The 24363-nt window shown below is 41.8% G+C and overlaps 1 protein-coding gene across 1 annotated transcript; it reads right to left on the reverse strand.

The window, feature by feature from the left end:
- Positions 1 to 1791: 1791 nt before the first annotated feature.
- Positions 1792 to 24135, reverse strand: MSANTD4 (Myb/SANT DNA binding domain containing 4 with coiled-coils). Its single transcript, XM_075546537.1, has 3 exons — positions 24050 to 24135; positions 6133 to 6742; positions 1792 to 5780 (listed from the first exon to the last, which is right to left on the reverse strand). The coding sequence occupies exons 2-3, from the start codon at positions 6592 to 6594 to the stop codon at positions 5208 to 5210; spliced, it is 1035 nt and encodes a 344-aa protein (XP_075402652.1). The 5' UTR covers positions 6595 to 6742; positions 24050 to 24135; the 3' UTR covers positions 1792 to 5207.
- Between the last annotated feature and the right edge of the window lie 228 nt (positions 24136 to 24363).

A 24363-nucleotide genomic window follows, 5' to 3' on the forward strand; every position in this document is an offset into this window, starting at 1 on the left:
CCCGGTGAGTTCAAACCACCTACCTTTCAATTGAGCAGTACAGTGCTTAACCATTACGCCACCAGCGCTCCTTAGTGACTGCAAAGGCCAGGCACTCACTGACAGTCACTGAGCCACACATTAAAACAAAGCTTTTGAAAAATTATTCTGAAAAAATACATTAAAGCAAATGTAGAACAGTGAAAAAGCATTGTTTTAAAAGATGTCGTGAAAAAGTAGGTCTTAAATTATTCTAGCACTATGATCTGCTTTTCTATTCAGAATAAAATTTGCTGCCATCTAGTTAGTGCTGACTCACAGTGATTCCATGGGCGTCTCCGAGACCACGAGTAGAAAGCCCAGTCTTTCTCCCAGAGCTGCTGCTGGTGGTTTTGCACTGTGGACATGGATCGCACCCCAACACATAACCACTACACCATACAGAGGTGACGAAATATGAAGAGGTAGAAAAATGAAAAGAGCAATGAAATATATATTTCATATATAAATAATTATGAAATTGTGATGAATTTTCTCCAACTGCAAAGATTAGTGTTTAATTTAGAAGCAAAAGGGTGAATTTGATTTTTTTTCCTATAAATTTTTGGTCTCTACTAAAGTAATGTGTACAAAAGAAGTGTTCTCTATTACTAGAATAATCAGATAATTTAATGTCCCATGTATGTTTAAGACAAATGTTAAACCAGATAAACTACCAGGTCCATTGGTGCAATCAGGCAGACCAGAGTGTAGGTATGATAGATTGAATGTAAAAATGGCTACAATCCCTGAATCCAGTGTTCTCATGCTTCACGAAGTATCCTCTTGGCTTCTCTCATCCATCAAGTGGGCTTTATTCCCCACCTTATAACTTGTCTAGTCTTATGATTTATTTTGGAAGGATATGAAAAAAGTGATGGCATAATCTCATGCTGAGTCTAGGTTCAGGCACCTGAACACTTCTTTTTCTTTTGGATACTTGCCACCATTAGAACTTGCCCAAGTTGGGTAGTTCAAAGTGTTAATGCTCTTGGCTGCCAATAGTAAGCTTGAAGGTTCAAATCCACTCAGTGGCACCATAAAATCAATCACTGAAAATACACGTGGGACAGCCTTGAGTTGGGATGACTAAAGGCATTTGGAAACCTTGCTACAGGCTCGAAGAACCTAAGAGCTAAGCCAGTTAATACACCTAGACAGACTGCCCAGTGGAGTTTTTTATGTCAACATGGCGCCTGTAAGATATGGGTGGAGTTTAGCCTATCAGTTTGCAGCTTGATAACCACCTTTGGAGGTAAGACCGAGATAAATGGCTCTCTGTAGGTGAGCCTCTTTCTCTCCCTGGTGATCAAAGCAGCCTGCTGCCTCAGGTGGCTGCCCTGCCTGGTTATGTGTACTGTGCTAGCCAGAGGCCTGGTAGTGCTTTGCTCCACCAGGCTGAGTCCGGTGGAACATGGTGCTGGGTGCCACGTTTGCTGCCTGAGGGCCGATCTGCTTGTCTTGCCAGCACTCCAGATGCTGCATGTCCAGCCAGCCACCTCGCATCGCTACACCATGAGGCTACACCGAGACCTGCTTCCATGGCCTTGGGCTAGTGGCCATGAGTTGGAACGACCTTCAGTTTATTAAGTGCCCCACAAAAGTGAGTTGGACTGAGCTTTCTGTACTGCTGTGTGGACTAATTTGTTGTTATATTACTTTTTGCTATATAAATGGACCCATACAAATATAGGAGGGGGTATACCCCCAAAATACAGAATTTTTTTCAAAGCTATGTAATTAATTTATTTTTAATAAAACAACCTTATCACCTTCAAAGTACTCTCCCCTTACACAGGATACAGTTGTCAAATCTGCAATTCCATTCTTGGAAACATTTTTCAAATTCATCTGAATTTTTTTCTTCACCTCTTCTGTCTTCAAATCAATATCCTGTCATGTCCCTCTGCATTCACAGAAACAAAAAGAAGATGCATGAAGCAAGGTCAGGTGAGAAAGGTGTGTGGGGCAAGAGGGGCATGCTGTTTTTTGCCACTGGCGCACTGAGATGCTACATGAGCAGGTGCATTGTCATGGTGACAAGATCAGTCCCGTCTGCCACAAAGCAGGTCTTTTTGGTCACAAACTGTTATGCAATGTTTTCAGAACCTCTAAATAGAAAGAATGATTAACAGTCTGCCCTGGTGGTATAAACTCCAAATGCACTAAAAGTCGAGATTGTCCTTTCTGGAAAATTGATGACATCCAGAACAAGGTTTGTCAATAGACATTTCACCTTTTTTGAAACAAGAAAATCACTCGTACACTTGAGTTTTCCCCGTAACGCTGTCCTTGTAAGCTGTGTTCAACATCACAACAGTTTCTGTGGCATTCTTCTTGAGCAAGAAACAAAAATTTCACAGCTCCACACTGTTCACTTAGTAAGCCATCATAAAAAACAAGGTTCGAGCAAAACTTGGACTTTTACGAAAATGCAATGTGACCAGAGAAAACCTTCCCAGGCGACGACACTGGGTGTGCATCACCTCAGAGCCAAGTTGCTCACTTGGCAGGCAAAACGTATACTACTACAAAAACTCTGCTCCTCCCAGTGCAATTCCGGTTTTTTGTGGGGTACCTTTTACTTACACATACACACAAATCCTCAGTGTCCCAATTTTGCTTCTCTAGAGAACCCTACCTAACACAAAACCCAATGTTGTATAAACCAAAGCTCTGGAATAGACTAACCTTTTTTAAAAGCTCTTGGAGTGCTCAGTCCAAAAACAATAATTGGCTATCTTTATGCTTACTCCTTGAATTTAAGTAACTTTTATAGCTTAAATACATACACCATTTTATTTAAAAAGCAAAGCCAAAAAAAACTATGAACATAGGCAGAGGAAGCATTAGTATATCCATTTTACAAATGAAGTAATCAAGTCACTAAGCAAGTTAAATGACTTTTACAAGTGGCACACAGCAAGGCTATAATACTTTGAACTAAACCTACAGATTTACAGCTAAACCCACAGACTTAGACCTCGCATACTGGAAATTGGGTCAATATGGGTATGTATGTAATCGTTCAGGTATATATAATCATTATATCTATGAGGCATTGTTTCCTTATAAGAATTGAGAGAACATGGTTTAACTCAAGGTTGCTTTGAGAAGCAAATATATGTAAAGCACACAGCAGAATGCCCAACACAAATGTTAAGCCTATCCTCTCTGTTCACCATGAGGCCTCTTTGCCAGGTTTAAAAACCTCAACCCTTACTTGCAACACTGAACATCACTTTTAAATGAGAAAAAAAATCAGATATTTAGTATAGGCAATTTATTTCTACAGTAGAAGTATTTATTTCAGTTATAAAAAATAACTATTTCAAAATTAGGATAACTATGCAGAAGTACATTTTTTTGTCTACTCATATCCAAGTATCACATATGGTTTCAAGTCAGTCTTAAATTAAAAATACACACAGAATCAAGGTGGACTCTATCAATATAAGAAATGTATTAAAGCTATATATCAGGCCTAGAAATAAAAAACAAAGTGATCTAGTGCAGGAATTCTCAAACTTTGGGGGGCATCAGAATCACCTCGATGATTAAAAGGATTAAAAAAAAAAAAAGCTGGGTCCTGCCTCAAGCTTGATTCAATAGGTCTGCAGTGGGACCACAGAATATCTATTTCTAGGTGAATTCTCAGGTGAAACTGATGCTGCTGGTCTGGGAACCAAGCTTTGAGAACAATTGAGCTGGTGAAAATATTTCCATTTCTCTCATTTTTTAAAAGTAGATGTTGTGGCCACAAGAGCGAGTGAGCTAAATGACAGACGTCACTCTCAGATTTACAGTGTGCAGATGGGAACTCCTGGGTGGCTTATCCATCATCTTCAACCTACTAAATGGTAACTTAACTGTGGAAAAGCTCCATTAGAGGAATGAAGGCAGATCAGCAGGCTAAACAAGCCCTTGACTTCTTAGAATTAGAAACAAAGGGCCTGCACATACCCCAACTTCTCCCTCTTCAGAGTGAGTACAAAGAACACAACATGATTGGAGGTGACTTCTGTGGGCCGCCCAGTAAGAAATAAGACAGTCTACTCTGAAAGACAGTTCACAGATTAGGTCAGACGTGTGATATTTGTTCCTGTCAATTCAAAACACACAACTACAATTATTGCATCATCATTACTATACGATGCAGGGGACATTCCCTTCCCCACTCCTAAATAGTTGCTATTATTCATTTCAAAAAGCAAATCCTTTTGTTGGGTTAAATTCACGGACTATTAGTACCATTTTTACAATGGTACAATTTTTATCAGTTTCAGCCATTCGCTTAGATAAGGCTTTTAGCACATTTGCTGAAATGACTTTTTTTTTAATCAGAAATTAAGATGATCTCATCAAAGGAAGGATCTCCAGCTTCAAGACTATATTTTTCTTATAGAACATCAATAGCTAGATAGATGAATAATCTGTTTCCCAAAGTGAAAATGTAGGGAAATCTGAGTCCCTGGAATTGTTTTCCAAATCTCAGAAGGCTGCCTATAGATGAAAAACGGAGGATAAAATATCTATAATCTTCATCACCTCCTATATTCAATTCTACACAGTAATATTCCATAAAGTATTTGGCCAGTTAAGTGTCTACTCACGTAAATATCTTAGGTTTTAAATAGTCGGAAACTATAAAAGCTTTAGGGATTCATAATCAGGCTAGGATATGTTTTTTCAACGTGGGCACTACAGACATTTTGAACAAGGCAACCGTTTACTGTGGAGAGCTGTCCTGTGCATTGTAGTAGGTCCACCAGCATCCCTAGTAGATGCTATTAGCAGCTCCCTTGCCAGTGTGTCTCCAGACAATGCCAAGAGTCTCCTGGAGAGCAGAATCACTCCTGGTTGAAAAGCACTGGACTAGTTTTACACAGACATGACTCTCAACTCTGGACGCACAGATTATACAAGACTAAGTACCGTAACTTAGTGGAAGTGCACACGCCAATAGTTTCTAATACACAGTTTAGGTCAGAGCACATAAGAGTTTTTACAAACACTACTTAGACATACATTACTCACACATAACCATCTTTTTCCTACAGAAAACACGGACATTTTTCAGGGGAAAACAAAACCCCAAACAACTAATCCCACAATCAACTTGATTATTACCAGATCTAGAGAAAAACCTAAGGTTTACGAACATCTGCTAACTGTAGACTTAATAAAATTCACTGCAAGTGTCCTTCCTTCTGAATTCGAAGTCTTTCTTTCTCTACTTGTAAGCGCTCCTTTTCGATCTGCAGCTTCTCTGATTCAAACTTCAGAAACTGCAGTCTATCTTTCTCCAGTTGCAAGCGTTCTCGTTCAAGTTTCAACTTCTCTGCTTCTATGTCCTGAGGCTGAAGGACGGACTTCTCTCCGGGGCCAAGTTCACTTTCCAAGGACGGTTTCTCCGAGCTGACTATCTGCAACCTCAGCCTCTCTCGCTCCAGCTGCAGCCGCTCCTTCTCCAGCTGCAGCCGCTCGTGCTCCAGGTCCAGAAGCCGAAGCCTCTCCTTCTCAATCTGGAGGCGCTCTTTCTCCACCTGCAGTCTTTCCGCCTCAATATCCAGCCGTCGTTTCTCCAACTCCAGCTTCTGTTTCTCAATGTTTACAAACAAATGGGGCTCGTCATATGATCTAGATGGAGTTGAGTTGAGGGTAAAAAACTCATCAATGTGAGGGAAATCGGGAAGTTCATTTTCCCTCCTGGGATCAGGGATGACTGATGATAACATCTCTTCCTCCTCCTCAATCTCAAACTAAAAGAAAAAGGAAAAAAAGTGAGTTTCAGAAATTACTTCTACTTCAGGCTGTCCGTTTTCCCTCAATGTTTCTGAAAAGCTTTCTATATGAATCGGACACACAAAGTTATTTACGTGAATTTGAGGAAGCAATTTTCCCTCCTGTCATTACTACATAAAAGCACAGTGAGAAGATTTGGGTGAGCAGAGAGGGATTCATGATGTGAAGAGAAAAGAAAAAAATGGAACGCCCTCCTGCTGCACTATCTTTAAGTTAGCTTGAACATTGGGAGGTTTCTGTTTATGAACTACAGCTCCCAAAGCAGACCCGAGAAGAATGTTTTTCAAAGGTTCACCGGTTTATACTCACTTCAGGGCTCTGTGGATCCCGTTCTTCCTCTTCCACTTTGACCTCGGTTAAGGATCCACCTGCATCCCTGAAATCTGCCACATTTTGCCAATCAAAATTTGTCTCACTTCGGAATCCAATCTTTTCATCCATCTCCTCAGTGAGAGAGTCATCTAAATCAGATGTCGGAAGCGGAAAGCCAGAGCCAACGAGCTTAATGTTGGCCTTCATTCTCTTTCTCTTCATAAGTGCTCGCCAGTCGAGGTATCTTCTTTTCACTTCTGTCCCTGTCCTCTGCTCACCTTCTCCCACAGCATTCACACACTGTGCAATCTCCTCCCAGGCCATCCGCTTCATCACGTTAATTGTTGTATTGAGCTGCTTGGAAAAAATAACTTCTTTCCTTTTCGTAATTTCTTTCAAAAGGGTCTGAGTTTCTTGAACACTGAAATTGCTTTTCCTTTTTCTTTTCAACTGCTTCATTTTTCTAACTTAAATGCAGTGTCTGCCTGAAGAAGAGCGTTTGATGAACACGAAAAAGCACAAAAACCAAGGACAATCCCTCGTTGGCACTTTGTTTAATTCACTGTGCTTTCTCTTCATCTAATAGCACAAGCAGGCTGGATCATTCCTAAAGGGAGGGGGGGAAAGGTAAAGTCAATCAATCAACTTGCAACTTCTTTCACATATTTTAACTCAATGAATACATCAAAACGATAAAACAAAACAAAAACACCCTTTTAATTGTGGTTTATCTACTTCTCCATCTCTCCTGCACCACCACACTTCAGACTACCATCTTCTCTTCCCCAGCTGGGCTGCTGTAAAGGTTCTTGACGGACTGGCCGTACTCATGCTGACCCACTCTAACACTGCTTTGCTTAAAAAGAACCTATGGTCTCATTTGTCCTTTTTCTCTTCCACTCAAGACTTACCAGTTCAATGGCTTCTCATACCTCTTAAGATAAATAAAGATGCCAAAACCCACTGCCATCGAGTCAATTTCAACCCGTAGTGACCACTAAACCAAGTAGTTGAGGGTCTCTGTGGGAACAGACAGCCTCATCTTTCTCCTGAGCAGTACCTAAGGAGCAGCTGGGTTTGAACCACAAGCCTTAAAAGTATAACCCTCACAGTGCCACCAAGATCCCTAAGGTAAAAATTCCTCAGTTTGGTCCAAGAAGGTCATCACAGCGTGATCCTCCAGCTTGCTTCTGTGCTGCCCTCTGCAACTCACCTACGTCAAGCTCTTTCTCTACAAGGCCTTTGGCCTGGAGGTGGAATGCTCCATCTCCCATCTAGTTAATTTCTCCCTATCCTTCAGCTTAAGGCTAGAGCATCTGCTCCTCAGTGAATCCTTTCTAGACCAAAGTACTGTATGGGACAGATGTACTACTGGCTCCAAGTATTAATTCCACAATTATGCTAAATAGTGAAGAATCGGATTCTTTCCCACTTTGGTGCAGGTTTCACGAGGCAGGGACGTTTCTGATCGCCATCACTGCCACAAGTCTAGCATAGGTTCTGGCACACAGCAGGCGCACTATACATACTGGTTAAATGAAGTGAAAGAGTCAATTTGCCAAAATGGCTACATATCTCATTAGTAAAAAGGAAAAATTACACTCTGGATTCTGTAGAACAATTACTGAGAACTAACGAACTGGGCTGGGAAATTTAGAAAATTATAAAATCAAATTTGAGACAATATAATATGATAAAAGCATTAGCAAGTGCCTAAATTTTTCATGTCACAAGTAAACACTCACTTTTAGGTAAACCTACACAAAAGTCCTATGCTTAGAATGAAATTCCCTGAAACAGTGAAAATAACAACAAATTTAACATTTACAAAATTTAAAGAGACACCTAAACCTTTCAGAAATTCACCATCTGTTAGAAACAAATACACCAATGAATGAGCATTTTCATGATTTCCTTTAATAATTCTGTCTCTCAATTGCCCTCTCTTAAGCTAAATCAGTAGGCAAAAGTCCCAAATATCAAATAAAACAAGACTACATGGTATATTTGTTTCTAATAAATTCTATATAGTATCTTTTTTTTAAACATCATTTGATTGGGGGTTCATACAACTCTTATCACAATCCACAGATACATCCATTGCGTTAAGCACATTTGTACTATGGTTGCTATCATCATTCTCAAATATTAGCTTTCTACTTGAGCCCTTGGTATCAGCTCCTCATATTTCCCTCACCCTCACCCCTCTCATATGAACCCTTGATAATTTATAAATTATTACTTTATCATATCTTATACTGTCCGATGGCTCCCTTCACCCATTTTTCTGTTATCCACCCCCCAGGGAGGAGGTTATATGTAGATCCTTGTAACCGGTTTCCCCTTTCCATCCCACCCTCCTTCCACCCTATTGGTATCGCCACTCTTATCACTGGTCCTAAAGGGATCATCCATTCTGGATTCCGTGTTTCTAGGTCCTATCTGTACCAGTGTACATCCTCTGGTCGAGCCAGATTTGTAAGGTAAAATTGGGATCATGATAGTGAGGGGAGGAAGCATTTAGGAACTAGAGGAAAGCTGTATGTTTCATTGTTGCTACACTGCATCCTGACTGGCTCATCTCCTCCCCACGACCCTTCTGTAAGAGGATATCCAGTTGCCAACAGATAGGTCTTGGGTCCCAAATCTGTACTCCCCCTTATTCACAATGATTTGATCTTTTGCTCTTTGATACCTGATCCCTTCGACACCTGTGATCACACAAGTTGGTGTGCTTCTTCCATGTGGGATTTGTTGCTTCTGAGCTAGATGCTCGCTGTTTACCTTCAAACCTTTAAGATCCCAGATGCTGTATCTTTTGATAGCTGGGCACCATGAGCTTTCTTCACCACATTTACTTATGCACCCATTTGTCTTCAGTGATATCAGGAAGGTGAGCACACAATATGATTTTTTGTTCTTTGATGCCTGCTCACTGATCCCTTCAGTGCCTTGTGATCACACAGGCTGGTGTGCTTCTTCCATGTGGGCTTTGTTGCTTCTGAGCTAAATGGCCGTTTGTTTACCTTCAAGTCTTTAAGACCTGAGATGCTATATCTTTTGATAGCCGGGAACCATCAGCTTTCTTCACCACATTTGCTTATGTACCCACTTTTGTCTTCAGCAAGCGTGTCAGGAAGGTGAGCATCATGGAATGCCAGTCTAATAGAACAAAGTGTTCTTGCATTGAGGGCGTACTTGAGTGGTAGCAATGTCCATCTGCTACCTTAATACTAAACATACAAATATATGCACGTAGATCTATTTCCCCATCCTCATATATACATATATTTACATATGTACATGCCTGTAGTTAGACTTCTATTAATGCCTTTTGTCTCCTAGTTTTTTGTTTCCTTTTACTTTCCTCTTGTCCCACTATCATGCTCAACCTTCATTTGGGTTTCAGTAATTCCTCTTGGTTACATTAGCCTTGATCAAGCCCTACCAGGCCTCTACATCCTCCTCCTCACCACCAATTTTGGATGACTTGTTGTTCCCTTGTCCCTGGGTTTGTTAACACCACTACCTTTCTCCCCCACCTCTTCCTCTCCCATGTCCACCGAGAATCATGGGTTCCATTGTTTTATTCTCGATTGTTCACCGGCCTATCTTATTTAGACAGAGCTGCAAAGATAATAGCAGCACAAAAACAAGACAGAGAAAAAAAACAACAAAAGAAAACAAAACAAGAACAATAAAAAAAACCAATGACAAAAAAGAAAGAAAAGAAAAGCCTGAAGATAGTTTTGAAGGACTATTTGTTGGCCTTTAGGAGTGTTTTCTGATTGAGTCTGATGGGGTGCCATGTCCTGGCTCCAAAGTCTACTTTTGGTGTTCCCTGGGGACTTCATTGCTCTGTTCCCCTTGCTGTTCTGTTGCAAGCCCTTACAGTTGTGCCTCGGTGTGCTGGGGTCAGATCGGGTGCAATTCCCACTGTGTCTCCATTGCTGTCCCCTGTAGGGGTCTATGGGTCAGTGAGGGATGTTGTGTCTCATAGTGGGGCCGGCGGCCATATGGTCTTCTCTGTGGATTGACAGGTTTGAATGGTGATAATTGTCCTCAAGGCCTGGTAGGCCAGGATGTGCTCCACTCTCTTCCTCCCCCTTCGTTTGCTCCCATGTGGTCTGATCAGAGACATGTCCTCCCTGAGCTGCAGCTTCAATGCGTTCTTCTGAAATAAATTCTACAGGGGGGAGGGACAGGTGTCCACATAGTTGGGATTGGGGCCAGCTCCTATACTATCTTTGGAGGGTTTCTCAGCAGTGCTTGCTAATAAATGTTCAGGGTCATTTTATTGTATGTTTGAAATTATGACATAGCTAAGTAATTCCCCTAGGGTGGCCCTGAAATATATTTTAAAATACTCATGTGGTAAAATTTTTATACTTCGAGTAGAAACAATCCTTTTGTAAGCAGTTTTCTAAATGTAAAATATGTTTCTCCAATTTCTAGAAGGCTCTCTCATGTTGTCAAAGCATCAGGAGTGCATCTGGAACTAGTTTGAACGGCAAACTTTTTAGGCTCCATCCCAGATCAATTGACTGTAGAGCTGGGCGCAGCAGCTATAATTCAGTGAACTCTCCACACGATTCTCTAATGCATGCTAAGGTTTGAGAACCATTGGGCTAGATCCAAACCAGTACAAGAGATGTTTCAGACACCTGATCCTCCCACCTTGAGTTCAAGTATTACACAGGTGCAGGTGAATGGAGAAATTAAAAGCATAGCCCCAATTCTCCTAGCAACCCACTCACTGTCCTTGAGTCACTCCCGCCTCACAGCAGCAATATAGCAGAGGAAAAATGCCCTTGGGGTTTTGGGGAGTGTGATGTTTAAGGTAGCAGTTGGCCACATCTTTCTCCAGCAGATTAACTATCGGGTTCAAACTCTCGATTAGCAGCCAAGTACTTTACCATTGTGACACCAGGGCTTCCTTTCCCCTTGAAAAGAAGCTGGGTGGAAAAGATCTTCAGTGATCTAGTCTTTGCATGGTGAAAAGGTACACTAAGAGGTTGGCACAGATGCTGAGTGAGGCAAGGCCTCTCTTCTTCCAGAGGCAGAAGAAATCATCTACTGACATGTTCTGGTGTCTAACAGTGCAGCACAGTGTCTTATAAATGGCAAGCCACTGAACAGAGAAATGGGGTTAAAATTAAAACCAAATAATGGGGAAAGAACAAACCAACCAACCAAAAAAAGGACCAAATGAGTAAGGGATACACAAGTAGATTTCAAGAAGTTTATGGAAAAATGAAATGAAGAGAAAATTGAATTTTCTACAAACCCTTTGAAGTCTCTAAAACATACATAAATCATGTTTTCTGACTCAAATTCACTGAAGATTACTAGAGAGCTGACTTTTCCTCCCATACAAAATAGAGGACTGGGAGAGGTTGTTAAAAATCCCTTTTGTTCTATCATTCCATGGTCACACAAAAGGCCAAACATCCATGAAGTGCCGGGGCCTGTCACTCGTTCGTGGTTTCCTGGGCTATGTAGGGCAGTAAGTTGTTAACCATGGAAGAAAGATGAGTATGTCTGAAAGCTCCTGTAGAGACTGACAGTCTCAGAATCCCAAAGAGGCAAAACAGTTCTACTCCTTACTATCATGATGTTATGTGTTGGGGTCCACTCAATGACAGTAAGTCTGAGTTTGGCAGCATTGTTTATGAGGTACCAGCATTTCTATTATCAAACTAAGATTCAGAAAGGTCCAATAGTTTGTACAGCAATACCCAGCACCTTAAGTGACAGGATTTACATCAAGATTTTCTTATGCCACAGGCTCCTCCTCCTTTGTTGCAGGTTGTAATAACTAAATCTTAGAAATGTGGTACTAAGGGGTCATAAGAAAATGTGGCGAAGAAAGCTGATGGTGCCCAGCTATCAAGATATAGCGTCTGGGGTCTTAAAGGCTCAGAAGCAACAAAGCCCACATGGAAGAAGCACTCCAGCCTGTGCAATCATGAGATGTTGAAGGGATCAGGTATCAGGCATCATCAGAATAAAAAATCTTATCATAGTGAATGAGGGGGGGCAGAACAGAGTGGAGACCCAAAGCCCATTTGTGGGCCACTGGATATCCCCTTACAGAAGGGTCTCGGGGAGGAGACGAGCCAGTAAGGGTGCAATGTAGCAACAATGAAAAATACAACCTTCCTCTAGTTCCTAAATGCTTCCTCCCCGCCAACAACTTTGCTCTAGTTCCTAAATGCTTCCTCCCCGCCAATTATCATGATCAATTCTACCTTTAAAGTCTGGCTAGACCAGAGGATGCACACTGGTACAGACAGAGACTGGAAACACAGGAAATCTAGGGTGAATGATCCCTTGAGGACCAGTGGTGTGAGTGGAGATACTGGGAGGGTAGACAGAGGGTGAGTGGGAAAGGGGGAACCAATTATAGGGATCTACATATGACCTCCTCCCTGGTGGACAAACAGTAAAGTGGGTGAAGGGAGACATTGGACAGGTCAAGATATGACAAAATAATAATTTATAAATTATCAAGGGTTCATGGGGGATGGGTATGCAGGGAGGGAGGGAAAAAATGAGGACCTGATTCCAGGGGCTTAAGTGGAGAGCAAATGTTTTGAGAATAATGAGGGCAATGAATGTACAAAAGTGCTTTACCCAATTCATGTATGTATGGATTGTGATAAGAGTTGTATGAGCCCCTAATAAAACGATTAAAAAATATAAAAAATAAATTAATATGGTGCTAAGGTATTTGGGGTTTTTTAAGACAAGATTTTCAAAGGGATATTCTTATCTTTGCGGAGAGTATAAATGAAGTTCTATGTAAAGAAATACTGAAAAGCTCCAACCAGCTCCATTCCAGTTCCTCACATATAAGAGGGCTTTTGAAGCCATATAAGAGGGCTTCAAAAAGATCATTAAAAAGTTCCATTATCTTTCCATTCCATTTTTTCACAAATGTTTGAAGCACCTTTATTATTAATGTCGGGCAATTAAATTTTTTTTTTGTCTTTAAAAAAATCATTTTATTAGGGGCTCATACAACTCTTATTACAAGCCATACATACCTCAATTGTGTAAAGCATATTTGTACATTTATTGCCCTCATCATTCTCAAAACATGTGCTCTCCACTTGAGGCCCTGGCTATAGCTCATTTATCCCCCTCCCTCCTTGTACCCCCTCCCTAATGAATCCTTGATAATTTATAAATTATTTTGTCATATCTTCCACTGTCCGATGTCTCCCTTCACCCATTTTTCTGTTGTCCATCCCCCAGGGAGGAGGTTATATGTAGATCCTTGTAACCGGTTTCCCCTTTCCACCCCACCCTCCCTCCACCCTATTAGTATCGCCACTCTCACCACTGGTCCTAAAGGGATCATCCATTCTGGATTCCGTGTTTCTAGGTCCTATCTGTACCAGTGTACAGCCTCTGGTCTAGCCAGACTTGTAAGGTGGAATTGGGATCATGATAGCACGGAGGAGGGGCAAGCATTAAAGAACTAGAAGAAAGTTGTATGCTTCATTGTCACTATACTGCACCTTGATTGGCTCATCTCCCCAAGACCCTTCCATAAGGGGATGTACAGTTGCCTACAGACGGGCTTTGGGTCTCAGCAATTATATTTTTTATTATTGTTAAAATATTTCACTGGCAACTCACCATATAAATTGTATTGTCCATTGAATCAATAACATAGTAATTAAACAAGGTTAAATTTAATCAGGAAATAAACAAAAGCCTTGGCTAACATTGTCTGTGACTTTTCTAAACTAAAAATGATACTAGTTTCCAATGTTTAAACTTTAATATCAAAGCATCTCATGTTCTCTGAACGGCTCTGAATTTTTTTTTCTTTTCAAGGTCTCAGGAATCTATGTTCTACTGACTATGTATGTATATAATAGTATGTGTCAACAATACGCCCATTGCCAAATTCTTTTGTTTCTAATCACTCATGTGGAATAGCAAGCTCCTGAACTGTCAAATGCTGCTGAAATGGAGGTCAAGGAGAACTAAAGATTCAAAAGAGCAGAAAAGGAAATTAAAAGAAAAATCACTCAATATCACACACCCACAGAAATGTTTAAAATATGCTTTTAAAAGGGGCTGGGAATAAATGATTTCTAAAGTAGATGTTCAAAATTTCTTAGCCATTTAACAGTAAGATTAAAATCAACTGTATGATTTTTGGTCTAGCCTTATGCATATTGGCACTCTTAGAGTCAAATGTAACTCCCTTCTGTTATTACTGTTATTAGAATATGAATGAAGGTATTTCTTAATTAAGCCGCCATCTAGAGGCAACGTAGCAGGTTCTGAGCAAAGACTCAAATCAGATTGCCAAAGTCAAAATCCTGGCTCTGCCTCTTCAAGGCCGTGTGATTTTAAGCAAGTTATTGTAGTGGTTTTGTGCTGGGCTGCTGCAAAGCGAGGTCAGCAGTTGGAAATCACCAGCTGCTTTGAGGGGAAAAAAACCCCACAAGGTTTTCTTCTCCCGTAAAGAATTAGTCTTGTAAACTCACAGGGGCAGTTCTATCCTGTCCTAGAGGGTCACCATGAGGCCACATCAACTCGATGGCAGGGAGCTTGGTTTGGGGTATTTAGCACTTGGTACAGAGCCCTGGGGAAGTAGTGGGTTACACACGGGGCTGCACATGGCAAGGTATGCAGCTCAAAGCGATCAGCAGTTCCAAAGGAGAAAGACTTCCAGGCTCAGAACCTTACAGGGCAGCTCCTATAGGGTTGCTATGAGCCACAATCAACTCAATGGCAGGGAGTTTGCTTTGGGGTTTTTTGGTACTTGGTAGACATTATCCTTTCATTTGTAAAATGAAGATAATAATGACGTTACCATCACAGAGATGTTATAAGGATTATAAATTCATTGTGTGCAGGAAGACCCTGAGTGGTACAGATGAGTAAACGCCTAGCTACTAACCAAAAGGCTGGTGGAGGTAACGCCACCCTCAAGTGCCTTGGAAAGCTCAATAACCTACTTCTGAAAGAATTCAACAACTGAAAACTTATTGGAGTACAGTTCTACCTTGAAACACCGTGAGACTGAATCAACAGTTTGGATGGGAATTGTCTCACAAACAAGTGAAAATCAATAAACCAGCGTAATCAGTGGAAGAGAGCATAGGGGAAGGGATTGGGTCCATTCTGACCAGACTCCTAAGGTACCCTGTACTATCATTTGGCTTTACAGCTACTTAAAACGTTTTGCAAAATCTAAAAACGGGGACAAGCCATCTCTGAAAATCAATAGAAATAAACTAGCTATATCACGTGGGTAGCATGGATAACCACAGAAGGCATTTTAAAGTCACAAAGTGTTATTAAAACAGTCAGTGTTTTGAGTATATATCCCAAACTGGCTCTAACTTAAAACAAAAAGAACTACAAGGAAACCATAAGCTGCAGTCAATGGTCTTTTAAAAATACTTTTATTGGGGGCTCTTACATCTCTCATCACAATCCCTACATTCCTCCAGTATGTCAAGCACATTTGCACATATGCTGCCATCATTTTCAAAGCATTCTCTTCCCACTTGAGCCCGATATCAGCTCCCCATTTCTTTCCCCTCCCTCCCCCCTCCTCACAAACCCTTGATATTATAATTTTTCCCATATCTTATATCATCTTCTATCACCCCTTACCCACTTTCCCATTATTCATCCCCCTGGGAAGGGGTTCTAGTTTGAACCTTGTGATCGATTCCCCCTTTCTCTCCCCACCCTCCCCTAATCCTCCTGGTATCTCTACTCTCATTGTTGGCCCTGAGGGGTTTATCTATCCTGGATTCCCTGTGTTTTGGGCTCTTATCTGTAGTAGTGTGCATGTTTGGGTCTAATTCAATTTGTAAGGTTGAACTGAGGTCATGATAGTGGGGGAAAGGAAGCACCAAAGAACTAGAGGAAAGTTGTTTCACTGGTACTACACTGCACCCTGACTGGCTCATCTCTTCCCTGTGACCCCTCTGTGAAGGGATGTCCAACTGCCTACAAATGGGCATTAGGTCTCAATTCCATGCCCTCCCCCCAAGCCCTGTTCATTGACCCTTAGTATGGTTTTATTCTGGGTCTTAGAGGCCTGATACCTGATCCCATCGACACCTCATGATCACACAGGCTGGTGTGCTTCTTCCATGACAGTCAACAGTCTTATTACTAATGGTAATACTGGCAGTTATTTTCAGAGTTATACAAAAACACTGCAGAACAAGTCAATCAAGTAATGACATTAATGTAATGCTATGAAAGAAAAAAAAGGGGGGTGTAAGAGAAAAGAAATAGAGTACAGAGTTAAAAACCCTATAATTTTAAAATCTGAATTAGAAACATTGATATGAACACAGTTTATTTTCTTCATCTTAAAACATTTGAATCCTACTGCTCTCCATGGAAATGATGCAGAAGCAATGACAAGATGTCAGCAATGAACCCTCTTGTACTTAAGACTATAAATTCATGTACCTTGAAAATATCGGCACTCCAAGGAATTAAGTACCTGAGAGAAATGGCTAACTCCATGTCTGGAGTAGGAAATATATAAAACCAATGTAGGTCATCGTGTGTCATAGAGAAAGGAAGTGCTATGCGAAAAAGAGAAGTGAGCCTGAACGAGCTCCAATTACTCAGCAATGGTACAACTCGAGTGTCTAAAGGTCGAACATCTTGCCTTTCCTGAATGACACATTCAGGGAAGTCAGATGGATGAATAAAATATCTTTATAGAAGAATTATGTCTAGAAAAAGTGATGGAAATGATGGGTCTAGACAATGATCCTCATGCTTCAAAAAAATGCATCATGAGAAGACAATGGGAATTTAGTTGTGGATGAATCATATATTAACATAACCCAAACCCATTGCTCAATCTCAGTATCATTATTTTTTCAAATGTTTTCTGAATTGATGCAAAAAGAACATATAGCACCACCTACAAAACAGACCTATGTAAAAAGGGAAATGAACTACATTAAAATCTAAGTAAACTTGTAGCTCTATCAGTGTTCAGGAAATAGGAAAAGAGCAAAGAAATACAAATATACCATCTGCTAAAGACAGAATGAAGGACACTGTACAAGATAAATGATCCAGTTTCTTCATTAATTGGAATTTTATTTTAAGTGGGAGATGATGACTATTACAATAGATTTTTAAAATTTAAGTCATATCAACTAAACGCAGTAATACTTTCTTAAATCCTGTTTTGAACAAATCAATGATAAAAGGGCATTTTGAGATAATTGGAACAACATAAATATGAATGGCTTAGGCGACAAAGAAATTTCTTTTGTGCTAACTGTAATAATGGTATTGTGCTTATGTTTAACAAAGTCTTTATATGCTAGGTACAAACAGAGAAGTATGGATGAGTGAAATTATGTCAGAGACTACCAAATAAAGCTGGAAAGAAAGTGAATGATGGAAGGGAAAAAGGATAAAGACTGGCCAAAAAATTGGCTTTTTAAAGGTGAATCCAAGGGAGTTCAATATATTCTTCTTACTATTTGTGTAATTAAAAATTTTCTACAATAATTAACAATTAAATCCATAAAAGCAATGTCACTAAGACAGTCAAACCACTCTGGCAACGTTTTATTAACGCCTGTGTGAAACAAATGCTCTCGGACAGTGCGTGGACTCGCAATGCTCAGAGTTCTCAAGACAAACATCACTGCCAAAAAACGACAACTGGCTGTGAAAGGGGAGTAACAGATAACCTAACCTCCCAGGCAGTTTATACATTCGGGTGGTTCCTTATGATAAACCCACTGCCGCCTGTGGAGTCGGACACATGCTGAACCTATAGGCCAGAGTAGAACTGCCCCATCAGGTTTCCCAATTGTAACTCTTTAAAGGCGCTCACAGCTCATCGTCCTCTTTCACAGCAGCTACTAAGCTTGAAGCACACCTTTTGGTTAGCAGCCCAATGCCCAACTGCAGGACCAAAGGGCTTTTAGATAGGCAGCCTTTGACAAAGAGGCAGATTCATATACAAAAATTTCCAAATGACCACTTCACCTGAAAACCAAAACAATTTGTATGCAGCTCGGTAGTGAGTCCTGGAGGGCAGTGGTTCTGCATGGGGTTGCTAACTGCAAGGCCAAGAAATCATTGAAGATGGGGCTCCTGTTTACTTCCATAAACAGCCTCTGACACTCCAGGGGACAGTTCTACCTGTCCTATAGAATCACTATGAGTCAGGAGTCTGTTTTACGTATGGAGATAAGATTCCTAGACGAACAGCAGCTATAGCTTTTATTGTTGTGTGTCATTTCCAGCACACAGCAATCCTACGTGCTGAGTGGAATGGCTCCCTAGGTTTCCTAAGCTGGAATCTTTACAGGAACAGATCACCTGGCCTTGTGTCCCATGGAAACCCTGGCAGGTTTGAACTACCAATCTTTCAGTTATCTGGAGAGCAGTAAACCACAGGCCATCAGAATTCTGTGGATGTTAATCACTTGCTTTCACAAATCTAGTAATATTTAAATAAATTATACACATTATACAGTTATCCATATGATAAAATACAATTTGCAACTTAAGATAAAAAGGCAGTGTCTGAAATGCAATAAATGCCTCAGTGAGTATAAGCAAGGCTTAGCCTCCCTTACCCCTGTGCAGACTCCACAGTTAATGCAGGTGCCAAGAACACTGGTAAGAGAAAGTGCGTACAAGACTGCGCCTGTACATCCTCACACATGCTCCTCTTTCGAGGGATTGCTATCTTTTGAGAAGCAAACGTTCTTGTAAGTAGAATATTTTTAGACGCCTACCAGTATCTTTAGTAGAAAGAATTAAAGCAGAATTAAAAGTATTTGGACACCCATTATCAGACTGAGGAGCAAGCCTCGTTCTATCATTTGGAGTGCTTAAAACCTTCCTAGGGCTTTCAAAGTTTACTCTCCCTACTCTTGCTATTTGTAAATCAAAAAGAAGTCCTCATAGCAATCTTATCAGACACAGAACTGCCCCTGTGGGGCTTCCAAGATGTAAATCTTTATGGGCACAGTTAAGTCTCATCTTTCTCCCACCAGGAGCCTAATGGTCTCCAACTGCTGACCTTGTGGTGAGCATAACCCACAATGTCTCCTTGGAATCTGCGCCAAGTACAGTTGAAAGGTGCCCTGGTGGCATAATGGGTTCTGAGCTGGGTTGCTGAGCCCAAGGTTACCAATTGGAAGCCGTCAGCCACTCAGGGAGAAAGATGAGGCTTGCAATACAACCTTGGAAACTCAGGGGGCAGAGTTCTCAGTCCTAGAAGTCAGAAACCAACTTGATGTCAGTGAGGTTTTTGAGATCTGAGACCTACATTATAAATATTTCTCCTTCCCTTATCAGTCCTTATACCTATCTTTTCCAGTCTTCCACTACCCAGCCTTCATTCCCCAATCTATCCTTCTCCAATACACCTAAGAACACAATGCCTGACTGAAATAACTACATTCTAGATGACGCTGTCCAATATGAGAGCCATATATACAACTTTTTACTTCCTAGTAAGTACATTTTTAAAAATGGTGAAGTAGGTAAAAATGAATTACTATTTTAACACAGTATCTTCAAAGTATGCTTCTATAATCAAAACAAAGGTACTAAGTCTCTGTACTTTGAACACTTTACCAGAAAAGACCAGGCCCTGCTTGGCAAAGAGGAGGGTCAACAGAAGAGGAATGCCCTTAGCAAGAAAGATCTAGTGGCTAAAACAATGGGCTCAAGCATAACAATTGGGAGAATGGCACAGAATTGGGCAGTGTTTTGTTCTATGTACACAGGGGCTCTATGAGTCAGAGCCACCTAAAAATAACAAAGTCTCCAAAATCCAGTGGGTACTTTATACTGTCATGCCAGCGCAATTTTGACTAGCAGCTTCCAAGTGTCCTGAAGCATCATACGGCATTGGCGACTGTCCTGGACAGCGCACTTCTGAGGTCATAACCCCAGCCTTAAGACATCCACCCTTTTTTTTCTGGTCTTTTATGTGGCCGATGTCTACACATCCTTCAGTACTCAGCTGAAGCTTCTCTTCTTTCAAGATGATCTTCACTACTGCTACTGACCCTTGTTACAACATTCCACTATTGTGCTTACCATGCTGTATTGTAGTCATGTAATTTATACTACGGAGGACCAAACACAACCATTACTCCTGCTATCAAATAACTTAGTAAAATCTATCAAACGTACATGAGTTTGGTTTGTTTGTTTTTAAGTCAATAAAAAGAATAATGCAGAGTATATACTGAAGGCTGTGGATATGGACTGGGTAGGCATCTATGCCAATTTCACCACCGACTAGCTCTGTGATCTCTGCAAATTACTGAATCTTTCACACTTAATCCTCATCTATAAAAGGGAACAAATACAATAATACTCATGATGCTTTGAGACTTAATTCAATTAAGATGCTTACAATGCCCAAGATGTGGGAAGCTCTCAACAAATGTCAGTTATCCATTTCCTAGTCCAATGGCTAGGCATAATAAACTTGTACCAAAACCAAAGAAAGCAAACTCACTGCCACTGAGTCAATAATGCTGACTCATAGAGAGCCCCTGGGAGTTTCTAAGACTGTTTGAGAGTAGAAACCCCAGTCTTTCTCCTGTGAAGCTGCCAGTGGTTTCAAACTGCTGACCATGCAGATCATAGTTCAACACATGACTGCTACTCGACCAGGCTTCTTCACTCATGTACAAGGGACTTCAGTGTGTGGGAAAATTCCATTCGCTTTGAACTCCATCTTCCCCAAATCATTTTGAAGCTCCACTTCTATGTGAATAATGCAAACATATGAAAAGTGCAGTAAGAAAATTACTAACAAAATTATCTGGATGTTCAAAAGGAGACATCTCTGCTGGGATCAGGGAAGTTTTAGGGCATAATTAGCTTTTCACTGAAGTCTAATCAAACAGACTGGGGCAGCGTGTCAAATATTTATATACCCATAATGATAAATGCATACATAAATGTACATTACATTTTATAGTCACAGGCCATCTTGATTTTGACTAGCCAGATTTCAAGTGCTCAAAACCATCATATACTATATTCATGTTTATAAGTATGTATTAGTAAATACATATATATGTATACGTGTATACTATATATACAAATACATACATATATATTTGTATATATGAGAAGGTATATATATATTTTTTAAAGATCATTTTATTGGGGGCTATCACAGCTCCTATCACAGTCCATGCATGCATCCATTGTGTCAAGCACATTTGTACATATGTTGCCATCATCATTTTCAAAAATAATTTTTTGGGGTTAACACAGTTTTGAGTTTAAGGTCTCACGCAACCTAACTGAATCCATTCCCTCATCACACTGACACCATTGTGTCTTATTCTATTTTTTAAAAAACATTTTATTAGGGGCTCATACAATTCTTATCACAATCCATACATGTACATACATCAATTGTATAAAGCACATCCATACATTCCCCGCCCCAATCATTCTCAAAGCATTCGCTCTCCACTTAAGCCCTTTGCATCAGGTCCTCTTTTTTTTTTCCCCTCCCTCCCCGAGAAGGTATATTTCTGTATGAGGGGAGAAAGAGAAGGCTTTCTACACCTGTCAAGAGTTAGTCTCACCTATCCCTCCCTCCAGAAGAATTTATTTCAGACAGCACTGAAACTGCAACTCAGGGAGAGGGACATGTCTGATCAGAGCACACGCTAGCAAATGAAGGGGGAGGAAGACAGAGTAGAGCACATCCTGGCCTACCAGACCTTGAGGACTCTATCCTGGCTCAGAGCAGCCAATCCACAGAAAAGACCACATGGCCGGTCCCACTAGGAGACACGACATCCCTCTCTGACCCATAGCCCTACAGGGGACAACACTGGAGACACAGTGTGGGAATTCCCATGATCTGATCCCACCACACCGAGGCAAAACACTAAGGGCATGCAATAGAACAACAAGGGGAACAGAGCAAAGAAGTCCCCAGAGAATACCAAAAATAGACTTTGGGGCCAGGGCTTGGTACCCCAACAGACAAGACCGCAAAACACTCCTAAAGGCCAACAAACAGTCCTTGAACTAACTGCAAGCTCTTCTTTCTTGTTGTTGTGGTTTGTTGTTTTTTTGGGGGGGTGGGGGGTTGGTCATTGGCTTGTTGTTTTCTTTCATTTTGTTGCTTGGTTTTGCTCTGTCTTGTTTTTGTGCATGTCATTATCTCCGCAGGTCCGTCTAAATAAAATAGGCTGGATGAACAATCTGGAGGAGAAAACAATGCGACTGACAGTTCCGGTGGGACATGGGAGAGGGGGATTTTGGGGGGAAAGGTACTGGTGTTAACAAATCCAGGGACAAGGAACAAAAGATGATCCAAATTGGTGGTGAGGAGGGTGTGATCAAGGGTAAGGTAACCAAGAGGAAATACTGAAACCCAAATTAAGACTGAGCATGATAGTGGGAATTTTAACTGGGATATATCTGAAATTCCTAATCAAACCTGGCTTAATTATGTGAAAACTTTCCATTAAAAAGTGGTCATCTAAGGTCAAGAAAGTGCCAACATCAATGCATCTTAAACACTGTTGGAATTCTGTAATTATGCCCACTTGGACTGAAGCTGTTGTCAGGATGTTTTCTTTCTGCGCTCTCCTTTACATTTCATTACCTATGTAACAGAATCTTTGGGTTTCAGACACCCATTCCCCAGTAATCTGCTTAGCAAATCTTTATTGAATTCCTACACTGTGTAACAGAAACTACTCTCGGTGCTGAGGATACAACACGTCATTAAAACAGAAAAGTCTACTTTACATCTTTTACTTTTATTTTGTTTTCTTCCCATAGCTTTACAAAACCAATAAAGCAAGCTCACTGCCATCGGGTCGATTCCCATACAGGAGGCCACTCAATAACTTCAACTTCTAATAATGTAGCCTCTCCTTGCCCAGACAACCGCCCTTCTCCTGCAGTCCATCGCACAATCGTTCATTACTGGTCAGAAATACGAATGGTAATAAGCACTTCGGTCATATAAATGTGAAGATGTCCTACCTGTCCTAACATAATGTCGTAATATTCCCGGGCATCTTTTCTCAAGGATGAGCATGAACTTTCTAGACACTATCAAAAAAGAACTTAGGAGTCCGAGAAAAACTGAGGAGTACATTCTTTTTTGTTGTTCTTTCCTTTTCTTTTTTTTAAACTGAGGAGTACATTCTAACACACACACATAAACTCTGTGCTGTGAAGTCGATTCCGACTCACACACACGGAGGTAAATGCATTAAATCGATCAGGAAAAAAAAGCATCACAGATTTAGAACTTCCCCACATAGTGATAATAATCGCGTCACACCCCCCTTCGTCCCACCCCACCCCCACACCGCCCGGTCGTGTCCACAGAGAAGATTCACTTCACTGCCCAATAGGATTCGGATACGCCTTCCCTAAAACGAAAAGTTTTCTTCAGTCGCCTGTTAAAAGACTTCGTCCACAAGCTCCGCTCTCCCCACGGGCTCCTGTGGGCGCGCCGGGCACCAGACCCTGCGAAGAACCCCGGGGAAGCCCCCGCGGCCGGCTGCAGTCGCCGGACTCGACCCGGCGGCGCGGCCACACCTGGCGGGAGTCGGGGCAACGAGGGCGGCGAAGTCGCCCTCGGCGGAGAGAAGCAGAGTCCCGGGCGAGGGCCCAGAAACTCGCGCAGGCTTCTTCGTGCGGCCCGGGCCCCGCTCGGCCTCCCCCGCGCGGCGCGGCGCTTCTCGGGGCGCTGTGGCGGCGCGGCGCCGCGGAACCAGGGCCAAGCGGGGCCACTGCCCGGCAGGACGTCACCTGCCGCGGATTCCCGCTCTCCCCGGGCCCTTCCCCGCTGCGAGGGCACACACCGGGCCCGGAGCCCGCGCCTCGCGCCGGCGGCCTCTTTCGGGGTGAAACCACTCACCTGCGACCTCGGCGGAACCTCGGTACAGTCGCCTCAGAAAGGATGAGGGGGGTGCAAAAAGAAAAAAAAAAAGACGCTTCGTGTATTCCCCGCCCACCAACTTCACTCCCCTCTCTCGCTCGCCCATTGGCTGACTCAGCTGCCGCTCGCAGGCAACGGCTCGTCCATTGGTCGGGCGTATGTTGCCCTTTGGCTACGGACACGCCCCACGCGCGGCCTCACAATGGGAATCGAGTCCCAAACCGGTTCCGGGTTAGTGCCCTGGAATTCCGCCCCCTCGTGATTCGCCGCCTCCCCCTCGGCTCCCTGCCTTT

Source organism: Tenrec ecaudatus, chromosome 4, assembly GCF_050624435.1.
Source record: "Tenrec ecaudatus isolate mTenEca1 chromosome 4, mTenEca1.hap1, whole genome shotgun sequence".
NCBI classification, from domain to species: Eukaryota; Metazoa; Chordata; class Mammalia; order Afrosoricida; family Tenrecidae; genus Tenrec; species Tenrec ecaudatus.

Bases quoted from the DNA above. Each gene is read 5' to 3' on its own strand.
- MSANTD4 (XM_075546537.1), bottom strand. From the start codon at position 6,594: ATGAAGCAGTTGAAAAGAAAAAGGAAAAGCAATTTCAGTGTTCAAGAA. The intron at 5,781-6,132 runs GTGAGTATAAAC...TTTTTCTTTTAG, and splicing joins GGGATCCACAGAGCCCTGAA to TTTGAGATTGAGGAGGAGGA.